Raw genomic sequence first — 19,169 nt, 5'->3', positions numbered from 1 at the left:
ACCGGAAGAAGACTAAAAAGCACCGTCATCGGTCACCTACGGCGCATGTGGCTACCACCTCCGGCTCCAGAGATGACTCGACGCCGAGGAAGCGGCAGCGCCGGGAGGAGCGGTCCCCCTCGGTGGTAGAGGTATCGCTGCGTCAGGGCACGGGCACTTCGGTGCCGTCTCCTGGACCCGAGCAGATTCTGGCACCGGCACCTCCACCGGCCCCCTCGCCTTTCCCGACAGCGGGCCTTGACGAGTGCCTCCGAGCCATCCTTCCGGGGATCCTGCAAGGGCTGATGCGCCAGACTGTGCCAGTGCCAGGGGTGCTTGCGCCCCTGGCGCCGTTGATGGAGGCGCCGGTGTGCTCTAGCCCGGTGCCGAGGCCTTCGATGCCGACGCCGCTTGCGGCGCCGGTCTCGACCGCCACACAGGTGGAGTCCCCGTCGACGTCGATGGAGGGAGCTTCATCCCTGCCGGCGCGAGAGTCCACCGCTCGACGACGCCACCGAGGACTCGGTGCCTCGAAGTCGAGCCGGGCCCGGTTCAGGTCTGAGCTACAGGAGCTCATCTCCGACACCGAGGAAGAGGCCTCGTGGGGGGAGGAGGAGGACCCTAGATATTTCTCCTCAGAGGAGTCTGTGGGCCTTCCCTCCGTCCCCACTCCTTCACCGGAGAGGAAGCTCTCGCCACCTGAGAGCCTCTCCTTTGCCTCCTTTGTTAGGGATATGTCTATCTGCATTCCCTTTCCCGTGGTCTCTGTGGATGAGCCGAGGGCCGAGATGCTCGAGGTCCTCGACTATCCATCACCACCTAGAGAGTCCTCCACGGTACCGTTGCACAATGTCCTCAAAGAGACACTGCTTCGGAACTGGTTGAGACCTTTATCTAATCCCACCATCCCCAAGAAAGCGGAGTCCAAATACAGGATCCACTCAGACCCAGAGTTAATGCGGCCCCAATTGCCTCATGACTCGGCGGTCGTGGACTCTGCTCTCAAGAGGGCACGGAGTTCGAAGCATACCGCTTCGGCACCCCCGGGGCGGGAGTCTCGCACTCTGGACTCGTTTGGGAGGAAGGCCTACCAATCTTCAATGCTCGTGACCCGCATCCAATCCTACCAGCTCTACACGAGCATACACATGCGGAATAATGTGAAGCAACTGGCGGACCTGGTCGACAAGCTCCCCCCGGAGCAGTCCAGGCCTTTTCAGGAGGTGGTCAGGCAGCTGAAGGCGTGCAGAAAGTTCCTGTCCAGGGGTATTTATGACACCTGTAAAGTGGCATCTCGAGCTGCAGCCCAAGGTATAGTGATGCGCAGACTCTCATGGCTGCGTGCCTCTGACCTGGACAACCGCACCCAGCAGCGGCTGGCTGATGTCCCTTGCCGGGGGGATAATATTTTCGGCGAGAAGGTCGAGCAGTTGGTGGACCAACTACATCAGCGGGAAACCGCCCTTGACAAGCTCTCCCACCGGGGGCCTTCAGTATCCACCTCTGCAGGTGGACGTTTTTCCCGGGCCCGGCAGGCTGCACCCTAAGCCTACAACAAGCGTAGGTACACCCAGCCGGCCTGAAGGCCTCATCAGGCACAGGGACAGTCCCAGCGCGCTCGTTCCCGTCAACAGCGTGCGCCTAAGCAGCCCCCTGTGCCTCCACAGCAAAAACCGGGGACGGGTTTTTGACTGGATCCATGGGAACATAGCCGCCATCAAAGTGTCCGTACCGGACGATCTGCCAGTCGGGGGGAGGTTGAAAGTTTTTCACCAAAGGTGGCCTCTGATAACCTCCGACCAGTGGGTTCTCCAAATAGTGCGGTGTGGATACGCCCTGAATTTGGCCTCCACTCCACCAAATTGTCCTTCGGGAGCCCAATCCTTCAGCTCCCATCACAAGCAGGTACTTGCAGAGGAACTCTCCGCCCTTCTCAGCGCCAATGCGGTCGAGCCCGTGCCACCCGGGCAGGAAGGGCAGGGATTCTATTCCAGGTACTTCCTTGTGGAAAAGAAAACAGGGGGGATGCGCCCCATCCTAGACCTGAGAGGCCTGAACAAATACCTGGTCAAAGAGAAGTTCAGGATGCTTTCCTTGGGCACCCTTCTACCAATGATTCAGAAAGACGATTGGCTATGTTCCCTCGATTTAAAGGATGCATACACTCACATCCCGATACTGCCAGCTCACAGACAGTATCTCAGATTCCGTTTGGGAACACGGCACTTTCAGTACTGTGTGCTGCCCTTTGGGCTCGCCTCTGCCCCACGAGTGTTCACAAAGTGCCTCGTGGTGGTGGCGGCGTAGTTGCGCAAGCTGGGAGTGCACGTGTTCCCGTATCTCGACGATTGGCTGGTCAAGAACACCTCAGAGGCAGGAGCCCTTCGGTCCATGCAGTGCACTATCCACCTTCTGGAGCTGCTGGGGTTTGTGCTAAATTATCCGAAGTCCCATCTCCAGCCAGTCCAATCTCTGGAATTCATAGGAGCGCTGCTGAATTCTCAGACGGCTCAGGCCTTTCTTCCCGAAGCAAGGGCGCAGAACCTTCTGTCCCTTGCTTCCCAGACCAGAGAGTCTCAGCAGGTCACGGCTCGGCACATGTTGAGACTCCTCGGTCACATGGCCTCCACAGTTCATGTGACTCCCATGGCTCGCCTTCACATGAGACCTGCTCAATGGACCCTAGCTTCCCAATGGTGTCAAGCCACCGGGAATCTAGAAGATGTCATCCGCCTCTCCATCAGTTGCCGCAATTCACTGCACTGGTGGACCATTCGGACCAATTTGACCCTGGGACGTCCATTCCAAATTCCACAGCCCACGAAAGTGCTGACGACGGATGCATCTCGCCTGGGGTGGGGAGCTCATGTCGATGGGCTTCACACTAGAGAGTTGCACGGGGACAGAAATCTTACCCATCCCCGCCCGTCCCTGCTGGAATCTTACCCGTCCCCACCCATCCCCACTGGAATCTTACCCATCCCCACCCATCCCCGCAAAAATTTAAACCATCCCAACCCGTCCCCACCCATCCCCGCAAGAATTTAACCCATCCCCACCCATCCCCGTAAGAATTTAATAATACATAAAAGAAAGTTCCAGTCAGCTCCCTCAGTCTCTTTCTGGATTTGAGCCACAGCACTGTAGGCAAGGAAGGAACGGAAGTTGGAACTTGGAACTCTGGTGCGCACATGAAAGATTTGTCTCTGATTCACTGGCCAGTGTGTGCTGAGAGGTCGCCACATGCACGCGCCAGTAGGTCAGGTGACATCTGATTCTCGTGCCTGTGTCAGAGCTGAGGTCTATGCACCAGCCTGGGAGCAAAGAGGATTAATAGTAACATAGTAAGTGACAGCAAATAGACCTGAACGGTCCATCCACTCTGCCCAATAGTCACACTCATGATCAATTCATCATTAAATCAACGAGTGTGATATTATATACTTGATTATGGTTTTTCTTTTGTGTTTCTGGAACAAAGACCACAGAAGTCTATCTGGCCCCATCCTTATGTTCCAACTGCTGGAGTTGCCATCGAAGACCACTCCAGCCTATTCATGTTCTCATTTGTGGGACACAGACCGTAAAAGTCTGTCAACACTGTCCTCATGTTCCAGCTACTGAAGTTGCTGTCTAAGCCCTTTCCAGCCCATCCTACACCAGATTGCCATGTATGAGACACAGAACATACAAGTCTGCCAGGTATCAGCTGTAGTTCATCACAGCCAGAGTCACCATCTAAGTGTCACTTGACATATCCACACACATGCAGCCATTTAAGGTTAGCTTTTATATAACTTCCATTTTCTAATTAGAGATCCTCTGTGTTCATCACATGCCTTTTTGAATTCCGTCATCATTTGTGACTCTACCACCTCCTTAATGGAAGACTTTCCACATTTATGCTGTTAAAGCAAGGAAGAAGAGGAGGAGGAGGAGACAGCACTCAAATTGGTATTCAGTAGATGAGAGGCTGGTGCAGGTGCAGCTTACACTTCCACGGGAAGCCCACAGAACTGGTTCTATCCCCGCGGGAACCCCACAGGAACTGCCTCCATCCCCGCGGGAACCCCGCAGAACTGGTTCCATCCCCGCGGGAACCCCGCAGGAACTGCCTCCGTCCCCGCGGGAATCCCGCGGGTTCCGCGGGATTCCCGCGGGGACGGAAACCGTGCAGCTCTCTACTTCACACCCAGGGACTGTGGTCTCTCCAGGAAAAGGATCTTCAGAGCAACCTCCTGGAGCTCTGAGCGGTCTGGAACACACTGAAGGCCTTCAGAGATCAGCTGTCCTGTCAAATTATCCAAATTCAGACAGACAATCAGGTTGCAATGTATTACATCAACAAGCAGGGGGGCACCGGATCTCGCCCCCTGTGTCAGGAAGCCGTCGGGATGTGGCGTTGGGCCTGCCAGTTTGGCATGCTTCTCCAAGCCACATACCTGGCAGGTGTAAACAACAGTCTAGCCAACAGACTGAGCAGAGTCATGCAACCGCACGAGTGGTCTCTCCATTCCAGAGTGGTACGCAAGATCTTCCGAGAGTGGGGCACTCCCTCGGTGGACCTTTTCGCCTCTCAGACCAACCACAAGCTGCCTCTGTTCTGTTCCAGGCTACAGGCACACGGCAGACTAGCGTCGGATGCCTTTCTCCTCCATTGGGGGACCGGCCTCCTGTATGCTTATCCTCCCATACCTTTTGTGGGGAAGACCTTACTGAAGCTCAAGCAAGACCACGGCACCATGATTCTGATAGCGCCTTTTTGGCCCCGTCAGATCTGGTTCCCTCTACTTCTGGAGTTGTCCTCCGAAGAACCGTGGAGATTGGAGTGTTTTCCGACTCATTTCGCAGAACGGCGCAGCGCTTCTGCACCCCAACCTTCAGTCTCTGGCTCTCACGGCCTGGATGTTGAGGGCGTAGACTTTGCTTCGTTGGGTCTGTCGGAGGGTGTCTCCCGCGTCTTGCTTGCCTCTAGGAAGGATTCCACCAAAAAGAGTTACTTTTTTAAGTGGAGGAGGTTTGCCGTGTGGTGTGAGAGCAAGGCCCTAGAACCTCGTTCTTGTCCTACACAGAACCTGCTTGAATACCTTCTGCACTTATCAGAGTCTGGCCTCAAGACCAACTCAGTAAGGAATCACCTTAGTGCGATTAGTGCTTACCATCATCGTGTAGAGGGTAAAGCCATCTCTGGAGAGCCTTTAGTTGTTCGATTCATGAGAGGCTTGCTTTTGTCAAGGCCCCCTGTCAAGCCTCCTGCAGTGTCATGGGATCTCAACGTTGTCCTCACCCAGCTGATGAAACCTCCTTTTGAGCCACTGAATTCCTGCCATCTGAAGTACTTGACCTGGAAGGTCATTTTCTTGGTGGCAGTTACTTCAGCTCGTAGAGTCAGTGAGCTTCAAGCCCTGGTAGCTCATGCTCCTTATACAAAATTTCATCATAATAGGGTAGTCCTCCGCACTCACCCCAAGTTTCTGCCAAAGGTGGTGTCGGAGTTCCATCTTAACCAGTCAATTGTCTTGCCAACATTCTTTCCCAGACCGCATACCCGCCCTGCTGAACGTCAGTTGCACACATTGGACTGCAAGCGAGCGTTGACCTTCTATCTGGAGCGGACACAGCCCCACAGACAGTCCGCCCAATTGTTTGTTTCTTTCGACCCTAACAGGCTAGGGGTCGCTGTCGGGAAACGCACCATCTCCAATTGGCTAGCAGATTGCATTTCCTTCACTTACGCCCAGGCTGGGCTGACTCTTGAGGGTCATGTCATGGCTCATAGTGTCAGAACCATGGCAGTGTCGGTGGCCCACTTGAAGTCAGCCACTATCGAAGAGATTTGCAAAGCTGTGACGTGGTCATCTGTCCACACATTCACATCGCATTACTGCCTACAGCAGGATACTCGACGTGACAGTCGGTTCGGGCAGTCGGTGCTGCAGAATCTGTTTGGGGTTTAAATCCAACTCCACCCTCCAGGACCCGAATTTATTCTGGTCAGGCTGCACTCTCAGTTAGTTATTCTTCGTAGGTCAATTTCTGTTGTGCCCTCGCCGTTGCGAGGTTCAATTGACCTGGATTCTTGTTTTGAGTGAGCCTGAGAGCTAGGGATACCCCAGTCGTGAGAACAAGCAGCCTGCTTGACCTCGGAGAAAGTGAATGATACATACCTGTAGCAGGTGTTCTCCGAGGACAGCAGGCTGATTGTTCTCACCTACCCTCCCTCCTCCCCTTTTGGAGTTGCGTGTTCGTCATTAATTTGCTTGTCATTCAACTGAGCGGGAACGGTCACGCACGGGCGTAAAGACGGCCGCGCATGCGCGGTGGGCGTGCCCTGTGTGCGGGACCGCCCACGAAGTTTTGTTCCGGTTGGTGGGGGCTGCCGTGGACATCAACCCAGTCGTGAGAACAATCAGCCTGCTGTCCTCAGAGAACACCTGCTACAGGTATGTATCATTCACTTTAAACACAATGCAGTATTCAGTCACAAGGTGAATTTCCAGTGAACATCCAAGCAGCTAAACATCCCATGCAAATGTCAAACTATCTAGTACATCTATATCCCCCTCTCAACTCCCCCCCCCCTCACCTTATTAGACCAAGATAAAAATGTCACAGGGACAATAATTGGTGTGAGAAAAAGAGCGTTTGCACCCTTGGATGGATGGCATCCCTTGCAGATGGAGACATGCTATTGCTGCCTTCATTAAGGGAGCAGATGCTGCAACCATGTCCAATATTTGTTCCATCTACGCTCCATGCCCTGCACTTTCCCATGTTTGAGGGCTGCCAGCTGATTCAACCAGTAGTAATTATTCTGATACAGAAATTATGCAAGATGCTGCCGTAAGATATTTTCTCCGAGGACAAGCAGGCTGCTTGTTCTCACTGATGGGTGACGTCCACGGCAGCCCCTCCAATCGGAATCTTCACTAGCAAAGTCCTTTGCTAGTCCTCGCGCGCCCGCACGCACCGCGCATGCGCGGCCGTCTTCCCGCCCGAAACCGGCTCGAGCCGGTCAGTCTTCTTTTGTCCGCACTCGGTACGGTCGTGTTTTCGCCGTGTCGAGCCCCGGAAAGTCGACCTCGCGCGTCCTTTTTTCGTTGACGTGTTTTCTTCGGAAAATCTGTAAAAAATTGTTGGGAAGTGCTCCGGAAGCCTCCCGGGCTTCGTTTGTCCCTTCCCGTATTTTTCAGTCTTTGCCCCGGTAAGTTTTCTTTCGTCGTCGGGGTAGGCCTCTTTTCGGCCTCGGTCGAGATTTTCTCCCTAAAACTTTTTGGTGCTCAAATTCGTCATTTCGGATTTTGATTTCGCCGGCGTGATTTTTCCGCCCATGACATCGAAGCCTTCCAGCGGCTTCAAGAAGTGCACCCAGTGCGCCCGGGTAATCTCGCTCACTGATAGGCACTCGTCGTGTCTTCAGTGTCTGGGGGCCGAGCACCGTCCTCAGAACTGTAGTCTGTGTTCCCTGTTACAAAGGCGGACTCAGGTAGCGAGATTGGCCCAGTGGAACGTTTTGTTCTCGGGCGCTTCGTCGGCATCGACACCAAGGTCATCGAGTGCATCGACGTCGTCAGCGTCCAGACCTTCCTCCTCGGCCGCCAGTGCATCGAGGCATCGGCCCTCTGCATCGGCGCCGAGACATCGGATAGCTGCATCGACGTCGGTGGTACCGGGACCTCGTCTGCTGATGTCGTCGGACGGTGGTGCATCGTCAGGAGTGCAGGTGAGGGCTGTCCATTCCCCTGCTGGTGGCGGTGAGCCTTCGGGTGGGTCTCCCCCTACCCTGAGGGCTCCTGCGGTACAGCCCCCCCGAGATCGACCTCCTTCGACCTCGGCCCCGAGGAAGCGACGGCTGGATTCTACGTCCTCCTCGTCGGTGCCGGGGAGCTCCGGTGACATGCTTCGGAAGAAGTCGAAGAAGCATCGACACCGGTCTCCTCCCGCGTCGGCACCGAGAGCTCTGGGTCGCCGAGGGAGTCGGCACCCAGCAGGCATCGGCACCGAGAGGACCGCTCACCCTCTGTTCAGGAGGTGTCGATGCGCTCCACTCTGGACAGCCCGGAACAGCCTCCACGCCCGGAACAGGTTCTGACGTCGACGCCTGCATCGACCTCTATGCCTTTCTCTGCAGCCGCTCTGAACGAGAGCCTCCGGGCCGTTCTCCCAGAGATTCTGGGAGAGCTGTTGCGCCCTACCCCTCCGGTACCGGCGGTGCTTGCGCCTCCGGTACCGTCGAGCGTGGCGCCGGCTGGCCCATCGCCCGGGGTGAGGTCCCCGACGTCGGTACCGCGTGCGGTGCCGACTGCGGCCACCTCCCAGGAAGGCTCCCCGACTACGTCGGCGGAGGGAGCTTCGCCGATGCGGGCAAGGGAGTCTACCTCTCGACGCCCCCATCGTGGACGTGGCTCCACCGAGTCGAGCCGGGCGAGGTTGCAGACACAGGTTCGTGAACTTGTGTCTCACACCGAAGGTGAGGCCTCGTGGGAGGAAGAGGAAGACCCCAGATATTTCTCTGACGAGGAGTCTGAGGATCTTCCTTCTGATCCCACTCCCTCCCCTGAAAGACAGCTTTCTCCTCCTGAGAGTCTGTCTTTCGCTTCCTTTGTCCGGGAGATGTCTACGGCCATCCCCTTCCCGGTGGTTGTGGAGGACGAGCCCAGGGCTGAAATGTTTGAGCTCCTGGACTATCCTTCTCCACCTAAGGAAGCGTCCACTGTTCCCTTGCACCATGTCCTGAAAAAGACATTGCTTGCGAACTGGACCAAGCCATTAAGTAATCCCCACATTCCCAAGAAGATCGAGTCCCAGTACCGGATCCATGGGGACCCAGAGCTGATGCGCACTCAGTTGCCTCACGACTCTGGAGTTGTGGATCTGGCCCTAAAGAAGGCTAAGAGTTCTAGGGAGCATGCTTCGGCGCCCCCGGGCAAAGACTCTAGAACCTTAGACTCCTTTGGGAGGAAGGCCTACCATTCCTCTATGCTCGTGGCCAAAATCCAGTCTTACCAGCTCTACACGAGCATACACATGCGGAACAATGTGCGGCAGTTGGCGGGCTTGGTTGATGCGCTCCCCCCTGAGCAAGCCAAGCCTTTTCAGGAGGTGGTCAGGCAGCTGAAGGCGTGCAGGAAATTCCTGGCCAGAGGGGTGTATGACACCTTTGATGTTGCGTCCAGGGCCGCTGCTCAAGGTGTGGTGATGCGCAGGCTCTCATGGCTGCGTGCCTCCGACCTGGAGAATAGACTCCAGCAGCGGATTGCAGACTCGCCTTGCCTTGCGGACAATATTTTTGGAGAGAAGGTCGAGCAGGTGGTAGAGCATCTCCACCAGCGGGACACCGCATTCGACAAGTTCTCCCGCCGGCAGCCTTCAGCATCTACCTCTACAGGTAGAAGATTTTTTGGGGGAAGGAGGACTGTTCCCTACTCTTCGGGCAAGCGTAGGTACAATCCCCCTTCTCGACAGCCTGCGGCCCAGGCTAAGCCCCAGCGCGCTCGCTCTTGTCAGCAGCGTGCGCCTCAGCAAGGGCCCGCGGCTCCCCAGCAAAAGCAAGGGGCGAGCTTTTGACTGGCTCCAGCAGAGCATAGCCGACATCCAAGTATCAGTGCCGGGCAACCTGCCGGTTGGGGGGAGGTTGAAAGCTTTTCACCAAAGGTGGCCTCTCATAACCTCCGATCAGTGGGTTCTGCAAATAGTCCGGCAAGGATACACCCTCAATTTGGCTTCAAAACCTCCAAATTGTCCACCGGGAGCTCAGTCTTACAGCTTCCAGCACAAGCAGGTACTTGCAGAGGAACTCTCCGCCCTTCTCAGCGCCAATGCGGTCGAGCCCGTGCCATCCGGGCAAGAAGGGCTGGGATTCTATTCCAGGTACTTCCTTGTGGAAAAGAAAACAGGGGGGATGCGTCCCATCCTAGACCTAAGGGCCCTGAACAAATATCTGGTCAAAGAAAAGTTCAGGATGCTTTCCCTGGGCACCCTCCTTCCCATGATTCAGGAAAACGATTGGCTATGCTCTCTGGACTTGAAGGATGCCTACACACACATCCCGATACTGCCAGCTCACAGACAGTATCTGCGATTTCAGCTGGGCACACGTCACTTCCAGTACTGTGTGCTACCCTTTGGGCTCGCCTCTGCGCCCAGGGTGTTCACAAAGTGCCTGGCTGTAGTAGCAGCGGCACTTTGCAGGCTGGGGGTGCACGTGTTCCCATATCTCGACGATTGGCTGGTGAAGAACACGTCCGAGGCAGGAGCCCTGCAGTCCATGCAGATGACTATTCGCCTCCTGGAGCTACTGGGGTTTGTGATAAATTACCCAAAGTCCCATCTTCTCCCAGTGCAGAGACTTGAATTCATAGGAGCTCTGCTGGATTCTCGGACGGCTCGCGCCTATCTCCCAGAGACGAGAGCCAACAACTTGTTGTCCCTCGTCTCGCGGGTGCGAGCGTCCCAGCAGATCACAGCTCGGCATATGTTGAGATTGCTGGGCCACATGGCCTCCACAGTTCATGTGACTCCCATGGCCCTTCTTCACATGAGATCTGCTCAATGGACCCTAGCTTCCCAGTGGTTTCAAGCTGCTGGGGATCTAGAAGACGTGATCCACCTGTCCACGAGTTTTCTCGAATCCCTGTATTGGTGGATGATTTGGTCCAATCTGACTCTGGGACGTCCTTTCCAAATTCCTCAGCCACAAAAAGTGCTGACCACGGATGCGTCTCTCCTGGGATGGGGAGCTCATGTCGATGCCCAAGGAAGCTGGTCCCTCCAGGAACGCGGTCTACAGATCAATCTCCTGGAGTTGCGAGCGATCTGGAATGCTCTGAAGGCTTTGAGATCGGCTGTCCCACCAAATTATCCAAATTCAGACAGACAACCAGGTTGCCATGTACTATGTCAACAAGCAGGGGGGCACCGGATCTCGCCCCCTGTGTCAGGAAGCCGTCAGCATGTGGCTCTGGGCTCGCCGTCTCGGCATGGGGCTCCAAGCCACATATCTGGCAGGCGTAAACAACAGTCTGGCTGACAGACTGAGCAGGATTATGCACAAGGTCCCTCAGTTCTGTTCCAGGCTTCAGGCCCACGGCAGACTGGCATCGGATGCCTTCCTCCTGGATTGGGGGGAGGGTCTGCTGTATGCTTATCCTCCCATTCCTCTGGTAGGGAAGACTTTGTTGAAACTCAAGCAAGACCGAGGCACCATGATTCTGATTGCTCCTTTTTGGCCGCGTCAGATCTGGTTCCCTCTTCTTCTGGAGTTATCCTCCGAAGAACCGTGGAGATTGGAGTGTTTTCCGACCCTCATCACGCAGGACGAAGGGGCTCTTCTGCATCCCAGCTTCCGGTCCCTGGCTCTCACGGCCTGGATGTTGAGAGCGTAGACTTTGCCTCTTTGGGTCTGTCAGAGGGTGTCTCCCGCATCTTGCTTGCTTCCAGGAAAGATTCCACTAAGAGGAGTTACTTCTTTCTGTGGAGGAGGTTTGCCGTCTGGTGTGACAGCAAGGCCCTAGATCCTTGCTCTTGTCCTACACAGACCCTGCTTGAATACCTTCTGCACTTGTCTGAGTCTGGTCTCAAGACCAACTCTGTAAGAGTTCACCTTAGCGCAATCAGTGCATACCATTACCATGTGGAAGGTAAGCCGATCTCAGGACAGCCTTTAGTTGTTCGCTTCATGAGAGGTTTGCTTTTGTCAAAGCCCCCTGTCAAGCCTCCTACAGTGTCATGGGATCTCAATGTCGTTCTCACCCAGCTGATGAAACCTCCTTTTGAGCCACTGAATTCCTGCCATCTGAAGTACTTGACCTGGAAGGTCATTTTCTTGGTGGCAGTTACTTCAGCTCGTAGAGTCAGTGAGCTTCAGGCCCTGGTAGCCCAGGCCCCTTACACCAAATTCCATCATAACAGAGTAGTCCTCCGCACTCACCCTAAGTTCTTGCCAAAGGTTGTGTCGGAGTTCCATCTGAACCAGTCAATTGTCTTGCCAACATTCTTTCCCCGTCCTCATTCCTGCCCTGCTGAACGTCAGCTGCACACATTGGACTGCAAGAGAGCATTGGCCTTCTATTTGGAGCGGACACAGCCCCACAGACAGTCCGCCCAATTGTTTGTTTCTTTTGATCCCAATAGGAGGGGAGTGGCTGTGGGGAAACGCACCATATCCAATTGGCTAGCAGATTGCATTTCCTTCACTTACGCCCAGGCGGGGCTGGCTCTTGAGGGTCATGTCACGGCTCATAATGTTAGAGCCATGGCTGCGTCGGTAGCCCACTTGAAGTCAGCCTCTATTGAAGAAATTTGCAAAGCTGCGACGTGGTCATCTGTCCACACATTCACATCTCATTACTGCCTGCAGCAGGATACCCGACGTGACAGTCGGTTCGGGCAGTCAGTTCTTCAGAACCTGTTTGGGCTTTAGGATCCAACTCCACCCCCCGAGGGCCCTGTTTGTTCTGTTCCAGGCTGCACTCTCAGTTAGTTGGTAAATTTTTTAGGTCAATCTCAGTTATGTCCTCGCCGTTGCGAGGCCCAATTGACCATGGTTGTTGTTTTGAGTGAGCCTAGGGGCTAGGGATACCCCATCAGTGAGAACAAGCAGCCTGCTTGTCCTCGGAGAAAGCGAATGCTACATACCTGTAGAAGGTATTCTCCGAGGACAGCAGGCTGATTGTTCTCACAAACCCGCCCGCCTCCCCTTTGGAGTTGTGTCTTCCCTTGTATTGTCTTGCTACATACTGGACTGGCCGGCTCGAGCCGGTTTCGGGTGGGAAGACGGCCGCGCATGCTTGGTGCGCGCGGGCGCGCGAGGACTAGCAAAGGACTTTGCTAGTGAAGATTCCGATTGGAGGGGCTGCCGTGGACGTCACCCATCAGTGAGAACAATCAGCCTGCTGTCCTCGGAGAATACCTTCTACAGGTATGTAGCATTCGCTTTAAAAGCTTCCGGTGCCTTTTCAAATGTGGTAAAAGCAGTTAGTTTAGCAGGGTTTAAAAAAGGTTTGGATAATTTCCTAAAAGAAAAGTCTATATCCCATTATTAAGATGGGAAAATCCACTGCTTATTTCTTGGATAAGCAGCATAAAATCTTTTACTGTTCTGGGATCTTGCCAGGTACTTATGACCTGGATTGGCCACTGTTGGAAACAGGATACTGGGCTTGATGGACCTTCAGTTTGTCCCAGTATGGCAATGCTTATGTTCTTAATAAATATTATTGTTGAAAGTCTGCCTGCCAGTCTGGGTGATGGTTCACTCTGATAGTTCCAGTCATGCCTATCTGGCATTAGCACCTATGGTGCAATGTTGATTATATTTTAGCCTCTTTGTGGCTCTTGTGGTTCAGCCTTCCACTCTTTGATATGCTTCAGCTGTTCACTCTAGCTCAAGCTACTGTGTTTCAGTCTGCTGTCTTAACTGCCTTTCACTTGTGCTATTATTTCCATTTAATCTTCCATTATTGACTGTACTTTAGTCTCTCACTGGTGGTTGTGCCTTTGTTGCTCATTTTATACTTCCTTTTCTTCTCAGTATAAGTGCTGCTTTCACCTCCCTATATCTTTGGCATTGTGACATCTTGCAATCAGAGGTAACTCCTTTCAGATTGATTCATTGTTTAAAGTCAAGGCTTCCATTACTTACTGCAGTCATTCCCAATCCTGGTCCTGGAGGTACCCCAGCCAGTCAGGTTTTCAGGGTATCCACAATAAATATTCATGAGAGAGATTTGCATGCAGCAGAGGCAGTGCATGCAAATCTCTCTCATGGATCTTCACTGTGGATATCCTGAAACCCTTACTGGCTGTGATACCTCCAGGAGCTGGTTTTGGGAATCACTGGCTTTACAGTAGTTTCCTGGGTCTCAGGAATACTCACCCTATTTTTGAACTGCTTTGCTACATACCACGAATTTTGGACTGATCTGTGGGATGATAAGGAAGGAAAAATGGTGTCTTACCTGATAATTTTCTTTCCTTTAGTCCCAACAGATCAGTCCAGAAGCCTGCCCTTTTCTAGTTTCACACTTGCTTCAAACCTGTTTGATGATGCCATTTCCTTCCAAGGTTCTCACCTTTATTACAGCTTCTTTGCCACATTGAAAAAGGATTCCTGACGCTCTGGTGTTGGCATAAAGTCCACTGTCTCAGGTCCTCATTTTTAGGGGCCTTTACCTGGACCATATGGTCAGTGAATTTCAAAACGTATTCGTTTAGGTAATTAATTGGGTAACACTTTGATTCAAAGAATCAGTCTTGCCTTCTTCAACTCTGTGTTGCAAAAGTATAATACTTTCTGATTCAAGTGGTCAGCTCTTTGTCAATTGTCTTCATCAGTTTCTGCTTCATTTGGAAATATAGAAACCAGTTGCTATTCATGATGACTTTTATTTTGACCTTTACATGATTATAGCAGATGCTTTAGTTTTTATGTTTGAACACCATTGATTTATTAGAAATACTGAAGGTTCCAGGGCTGCACAATACCCTTAAGGGGGTGAATAACAAGGTACTACTTTCTTTCTCTGTCTCCATCCGCTGGTCAACAGACATAACCCACAAATATTGGACTGATCTGTTGGGACTAAAGGGAAGAAAATTATTAGGTAAGACATATTTCCTTTAAATTGTAATTCACCAAGAGAAAGTTCACCATACCTTTTTCACGGAGCATCTTTATCTTCCTTAGGGAGAGGATGATGATGATGATGATGGTACAAGTGAGGCTGGCAGCCTTGAGGAACCCAAAGAGGATGAGATGGGGACTGGGGACCTATCCGAGACGGATAATGAGCCCCCGGTCAGTGAGAGTGATGATGGATTCAGCATGCACAATGCACCCCTGCAATCGCACACACTGGCTGACTCAATTCCCAGCAGCCCAGCCTCCTCCCAGTTGTAAGTCGGGGGTTAAATTCAGTGCATAATTTCCCCTTGAGGTTTAGGTTCTATATGCAGGCTAAAAGCAGGGGAACTCACAGGTATCATGAGGAACACTGTCTGCTGAGAAACAGGTTCATAAAATCTACTTGGTGAAATTTGTTACATTTGTCACATTGGGATCAGGAGGAAAATATAGCACAAGGAATATGAAAGTGTGAAATTCTGCATGATTTTGTGCAGTCCTCTAAATTTAGTGGATCATATCTAGGATATTAAAGTATTAGCTGTAAACAGAATGAGAACAGAATGTAGCAGGAGTTCTCAGACACTGCAAGATGCTACAGTGTCTCACACATGAGAGAGGAATCGCTGTGTAGGATTATTTTTCTCTCCCAGGTACCAAAAAGAATTACTTTGCGGGACTGCTTGCTTTCTCAGACACTGATCAAGAATCACTATGCAGGATTCCACAGTGTCTCTGACATTGGCCAGGACTCTGCATTTTTGGAGCCTGTTACAGCTACCAAAGTATTGCTTTTGTGTTGATGTATTCACTTCATGAGCTGTTCTTTTCTATAGCCAAAGTATGTAGCTGAATTTTTCTATCTTGGACAAGGATCTCTTTGTGTGCATTGAGATTAGAGTCTCTTTATTTGAGTGTGGGTGTCCTGGGTGTTTGGTGGGGGTTGGGGGTGGAGAGAGCACACTTTGAAGCTAGGGAAAGTGGTGATCTCTGCCTTTCATCTTTTTTCCTGACCTTAAGTTCCTTGGTTTTTTTTTAGTTCTGTCTGTAGTGAAGATCAAGAAGCTATTCAAGCCCAGAAAATCTGGAAGAAAGCCATTATGTTAGTCTGGAGAGCTGCAGCCAATCACAGGTCAGTGGTGGGGAATTAACCACTCCCTTTTATGTCTGATGAATTTGCTGACCATGCTTGTAATGTTTCCTATGGAACAGCAAGGTAATAAAGTGAACAGGAGGTAATGGGGTCTCCAGTCCACACACCCTTACTCTTTATTATCTGTATTATGGCTTGTTGAAAAATTAAGATCTCAATTTTCAAAGCCATTAATGTGAATAAATAACCATTTAGTAGGGTAAATGCACATACTTCGAAAAAGGATGCACCTCTTTGTAGTGGAACCGGGGGCTTCCATGCTTTGAGGCATATTTTCAAAGCACTTACTTACAAAGTTACATTGTAATCTATGGAACTTTGTAAGGCTAAGTGCTTTGAAAATGAGCCCCTTTGTGATTTGTATTGCTGCCCTATGGCACTTTTTCCCTTCAGGGTATTTCCCTTGGTTGGCCAGCAGTTGGTGTTTGACCACAGAGATCTGTTTTCTTTTTAGTTACATTCCCCAAAGGGGAAAGTAACCTCTAGTGTCATTGGTCAAACATCCTTAGTGCTAATGCTCTGTGCCCTGATTGGCCATGAAGCCAAAGACGCTGCCCAGAGAATGTGTTTGAACTCCTTAGTCTCAGTTGGGAGTGTGGAGGGAGTAGCCCTCTGTTCTGAGATTCTGTTCAATTCCTTTGAGCAGTTTATTTTTCCTGACCTTCCCATGTACTGCTTAAGTAGTAAAAGATGTTCAGCTAGATGTAACACCAGATTTTATTTTATCTGTTCCTGTTTGCTGTTTAAACTTTTACTGTTCACTGTTCTACTTTTTTTGATAATATACCTATTAATTTGTTAGCTCTGTTGTCCTGGACTGACTAAGAATCCTGGAAGTTTGTGTTCTTTGTCTATGGGTGTTTTCTGGGAACCGTGGGACCCCTAGAAACCACCTGGGGAATAACTTATGGGTGGGAGAACTTATCCAGAGGCAAGCGGGACCCAGCAGGCAGGTGGGAGGGTATGCCAGTGTAGGGCAACATGCATAGGTGCAGGCGGGCCTGGGCAGTTCTGGGCCAGATCCTCCAGATGGCCACAGGGTTAACCCCAGGTGGGTTTTAGGGGTAATGCTAAGGTGTTACGTGACACTCTTGGCATGTTAACTTAAAGGAGGAAGGACCAAACCAATAGCCTACTAGTTGACTCTCATTCAGTTTCATTACCTGACACTTGCTGTGGATATCATGTGAGCTGTAGATATTGCAGAGGCAATTAGAACATAGAAGTTGCTCTACAAGATCAGAACAAGGGTCCATCCTGTTTCCAAGTACCTGGCAGAATCCCACAAAGTGGCAAGATTCCATACTCACAGGCTATACCTGCCCTCTGTTGATCTTATCAACTAAAGGTTCACATGACCCTAGGTCTTTGCCGATGACATTAGCATGGATTAGCTATGATAGCAGGTGAGGGGGGTCACAGGGTGCGGTGGGTGGCTAGGATAGAGGTAAGGGGGTCACAAGGATGCAGTGGTTGGCTATGATAGGTGAGAGGTCACAGGGTGCGGTGTGTGACATGGATAATGCCTTGTTGTATCCTCTCCTTTTATTTCAGGTATGCCAACGTCTTTCTGCAGCCTGTAACAGATGATATTGCTCCTGGTTATCACAGTATTGTGCAGAGGTAAGGGCATTTATGTTATAAGTGAAAGGGAGGAAGAGCCATTCATCCTGGACAAATTCTCATGCTGCCCTTTAACCTTAGGCCCATGGATCTCTCCACTATCAAAAAGAACATTGAAACAGGCCAAATCCGCAGCACAGCTGAGTTCCAACGTGACATCATGCTGATGTTTCAGAATGCTGTGATGTACAACAGCTCAGACCATGATGTCTATCACATGGCTGTAGAGATGCAGAGGGACGTACTGGAACAGATCCAGGTAATCCTATGAAAGAGGCATCGATTCAGCTTTGTGTGTGGAGAAGGGGTAGTAGGAAAAAGACAAGTGCATAGTCATGAGGTAGAATATTGAAAGAGTGATTCTCAGAGAACAATGAGAGAAAGAAACCGTCATGCATGCCACATGGAGGGAAGATGGGGGACAGTTTCCAAAACACACTATTTGGAGGGTAGGAGGTACCTCAAATGAAGGATTTTGGGAAGAAAAGGCCCTAAGTGAGTTCTCATATATAGAGGCCCTAGAGGAAACTAAATTACTTGCAAACTGTGGTATATTTTCTAGTTCTCATATAAATGTTATCCAAGGAAGTGGCCTAGTGGTTAGGGTGGTGGACTTTGGTCCTGGGGAACTGAGGAACTGAGTTTGATTCCCAGCACAGGCAGCTCCTTGTGACTCTGAGCAAGTCACTTAACTCTGCATTGCCTGCCGCATGGAGCCTGCCATGAGTGGGGAAGCGCGGGGTACAAATGTAATAAAAATAAATAAATAAAAATAAATTACCTTTCAGGACTACAGGGTTCTCTTCTTTTATGAATGTCATTGTGAAATTGGCCAGTATTTACAGGTATTCCATATTTTTGGCTTTCATAGCAATTTCTGGCTACACAGCTGATCATGCAAACATCCGAGTCTGGTATCAGTGCCAAGAGCTTGCGTGGGAGAGATTCTACTCGCAAACAAGATTCTTCAGAGAAGGTGAGAGCAGAAGTGCTGTTTCAGGGCAGAGGACATTGATGGAGAATCACAGGGACAGCCATAAAAATAAAAGCAGCAGGAGCGCCACCAGTCCTTGGCAGGGTGATTCCTATCATGGCCCGGGGAGTGGGTGGTAGTCGTGTTCAGGGGTACAGTGTACACTGAGAATTAGGAGTTTTCTGTGCAGGAGGTACAGCATATCCTTTGAAAGGGGAAATTCTATTCAGGGTAAATTGCAGTGGTTTGGGGGTGGGAGGGAGGTAGTCTTCATGTGGGTGTATAGATCTTGACCTAGGGAGGAAGGTCTTATTTATAGAAGGTAATATAGCAAGCCATGGTTGAGGGAGGATTTTCATCCTTGGGAGGTGTACTGAGTGTGTTACAGGGTGACTTTCCATGAGGAGGATGCACAACATGCCCTGTGACGTGCTTCTATGTTGAGTGGTATCAGCATGACCTTGAGAGAGGGGATGCTGTTGTATAGGTGTGAAACAGTGTGCCCTGGGAAAGGGGTTAAACAGATAAATTGGAGAAAAGCTTTCCATGCCACCGGGAGATGTAGTGGATCCTGGGGAGGTGAAACGGTCTTTATACATGTGTAGCAAGGTATATCACAGGAAGATTCAAAGCTGGTTAATCAAGTATAATTAAACCTTAAAGCGTATACAAAGGGGTCATTCCATGCCAAGTGGTCTAAACCTTCCCACCATCATGTCTCCAATTTTGTTCAAATTTTATCTGTTGCGCGAGTCAGGTGTTAAACGAAGTTTCCCAAAATTTGAGGTCTCTAACTGCAATAGTTGCAGGTCTAGACC

General features: G+C 51.2%; 1 protein-coding gene across 5 annotated transcripts in view; it reads left to right on the top strand.

Annotated features, from left to right (window-relative positions):
* BRD8 (bromodomain containing 8) overlaps positions 1-19,169 on the top strand; it is a 235,522-nt gene that overhangs the window by 148,364 nt on the left and 67,989 nt on the right. For all 5 annotated transcript variants that reach the window (XM_030211274.1, XM_030211275.1, XM_030211273.1 and 2 more), the window contains 5 exons: positions 14,666-14,874; positions 15,642-15,734; positions 17,310-17,378; positions 17,460-17,637; positions 18,250-18,354. In XM_030211274.1, coding sequence (XP_030067134.1) covers positions 14,666-14,874; positions 15,642-15,734; positions 17,310-17,378; positions 17,460-17,637; positions 18,250-18,354 — 654 coding nt within the window. The remainder of the gene's footprint in view (positions 1-14,665; positions 14,875-15,641; positions 15,735-17,309; positions 17,379-17,459; positions 17,638-18,249; positions 18,355-19,169) is intronic.

This window comes from Microcaecilia unicolor, chromosome 8 (assembly GCF_901765095.1).
Source record: "Microcaecilia unicolor chromosome 8, aMicUni1.1, whole genome shotgun sequence".
Taxonomy (NCBI): domain Eukaryota; kingdom Metazoa; phylum Chordata; class Amphibia; order Gymnophiona; family Siphonopidae; genus Microcaecilia; species Microcaecilia unicolor.
The sequence above is the reverse complement of the archived record's forward strand: the minus strand, read 5'-3'. Positions and strand labels throughout refer to the sequence as shown.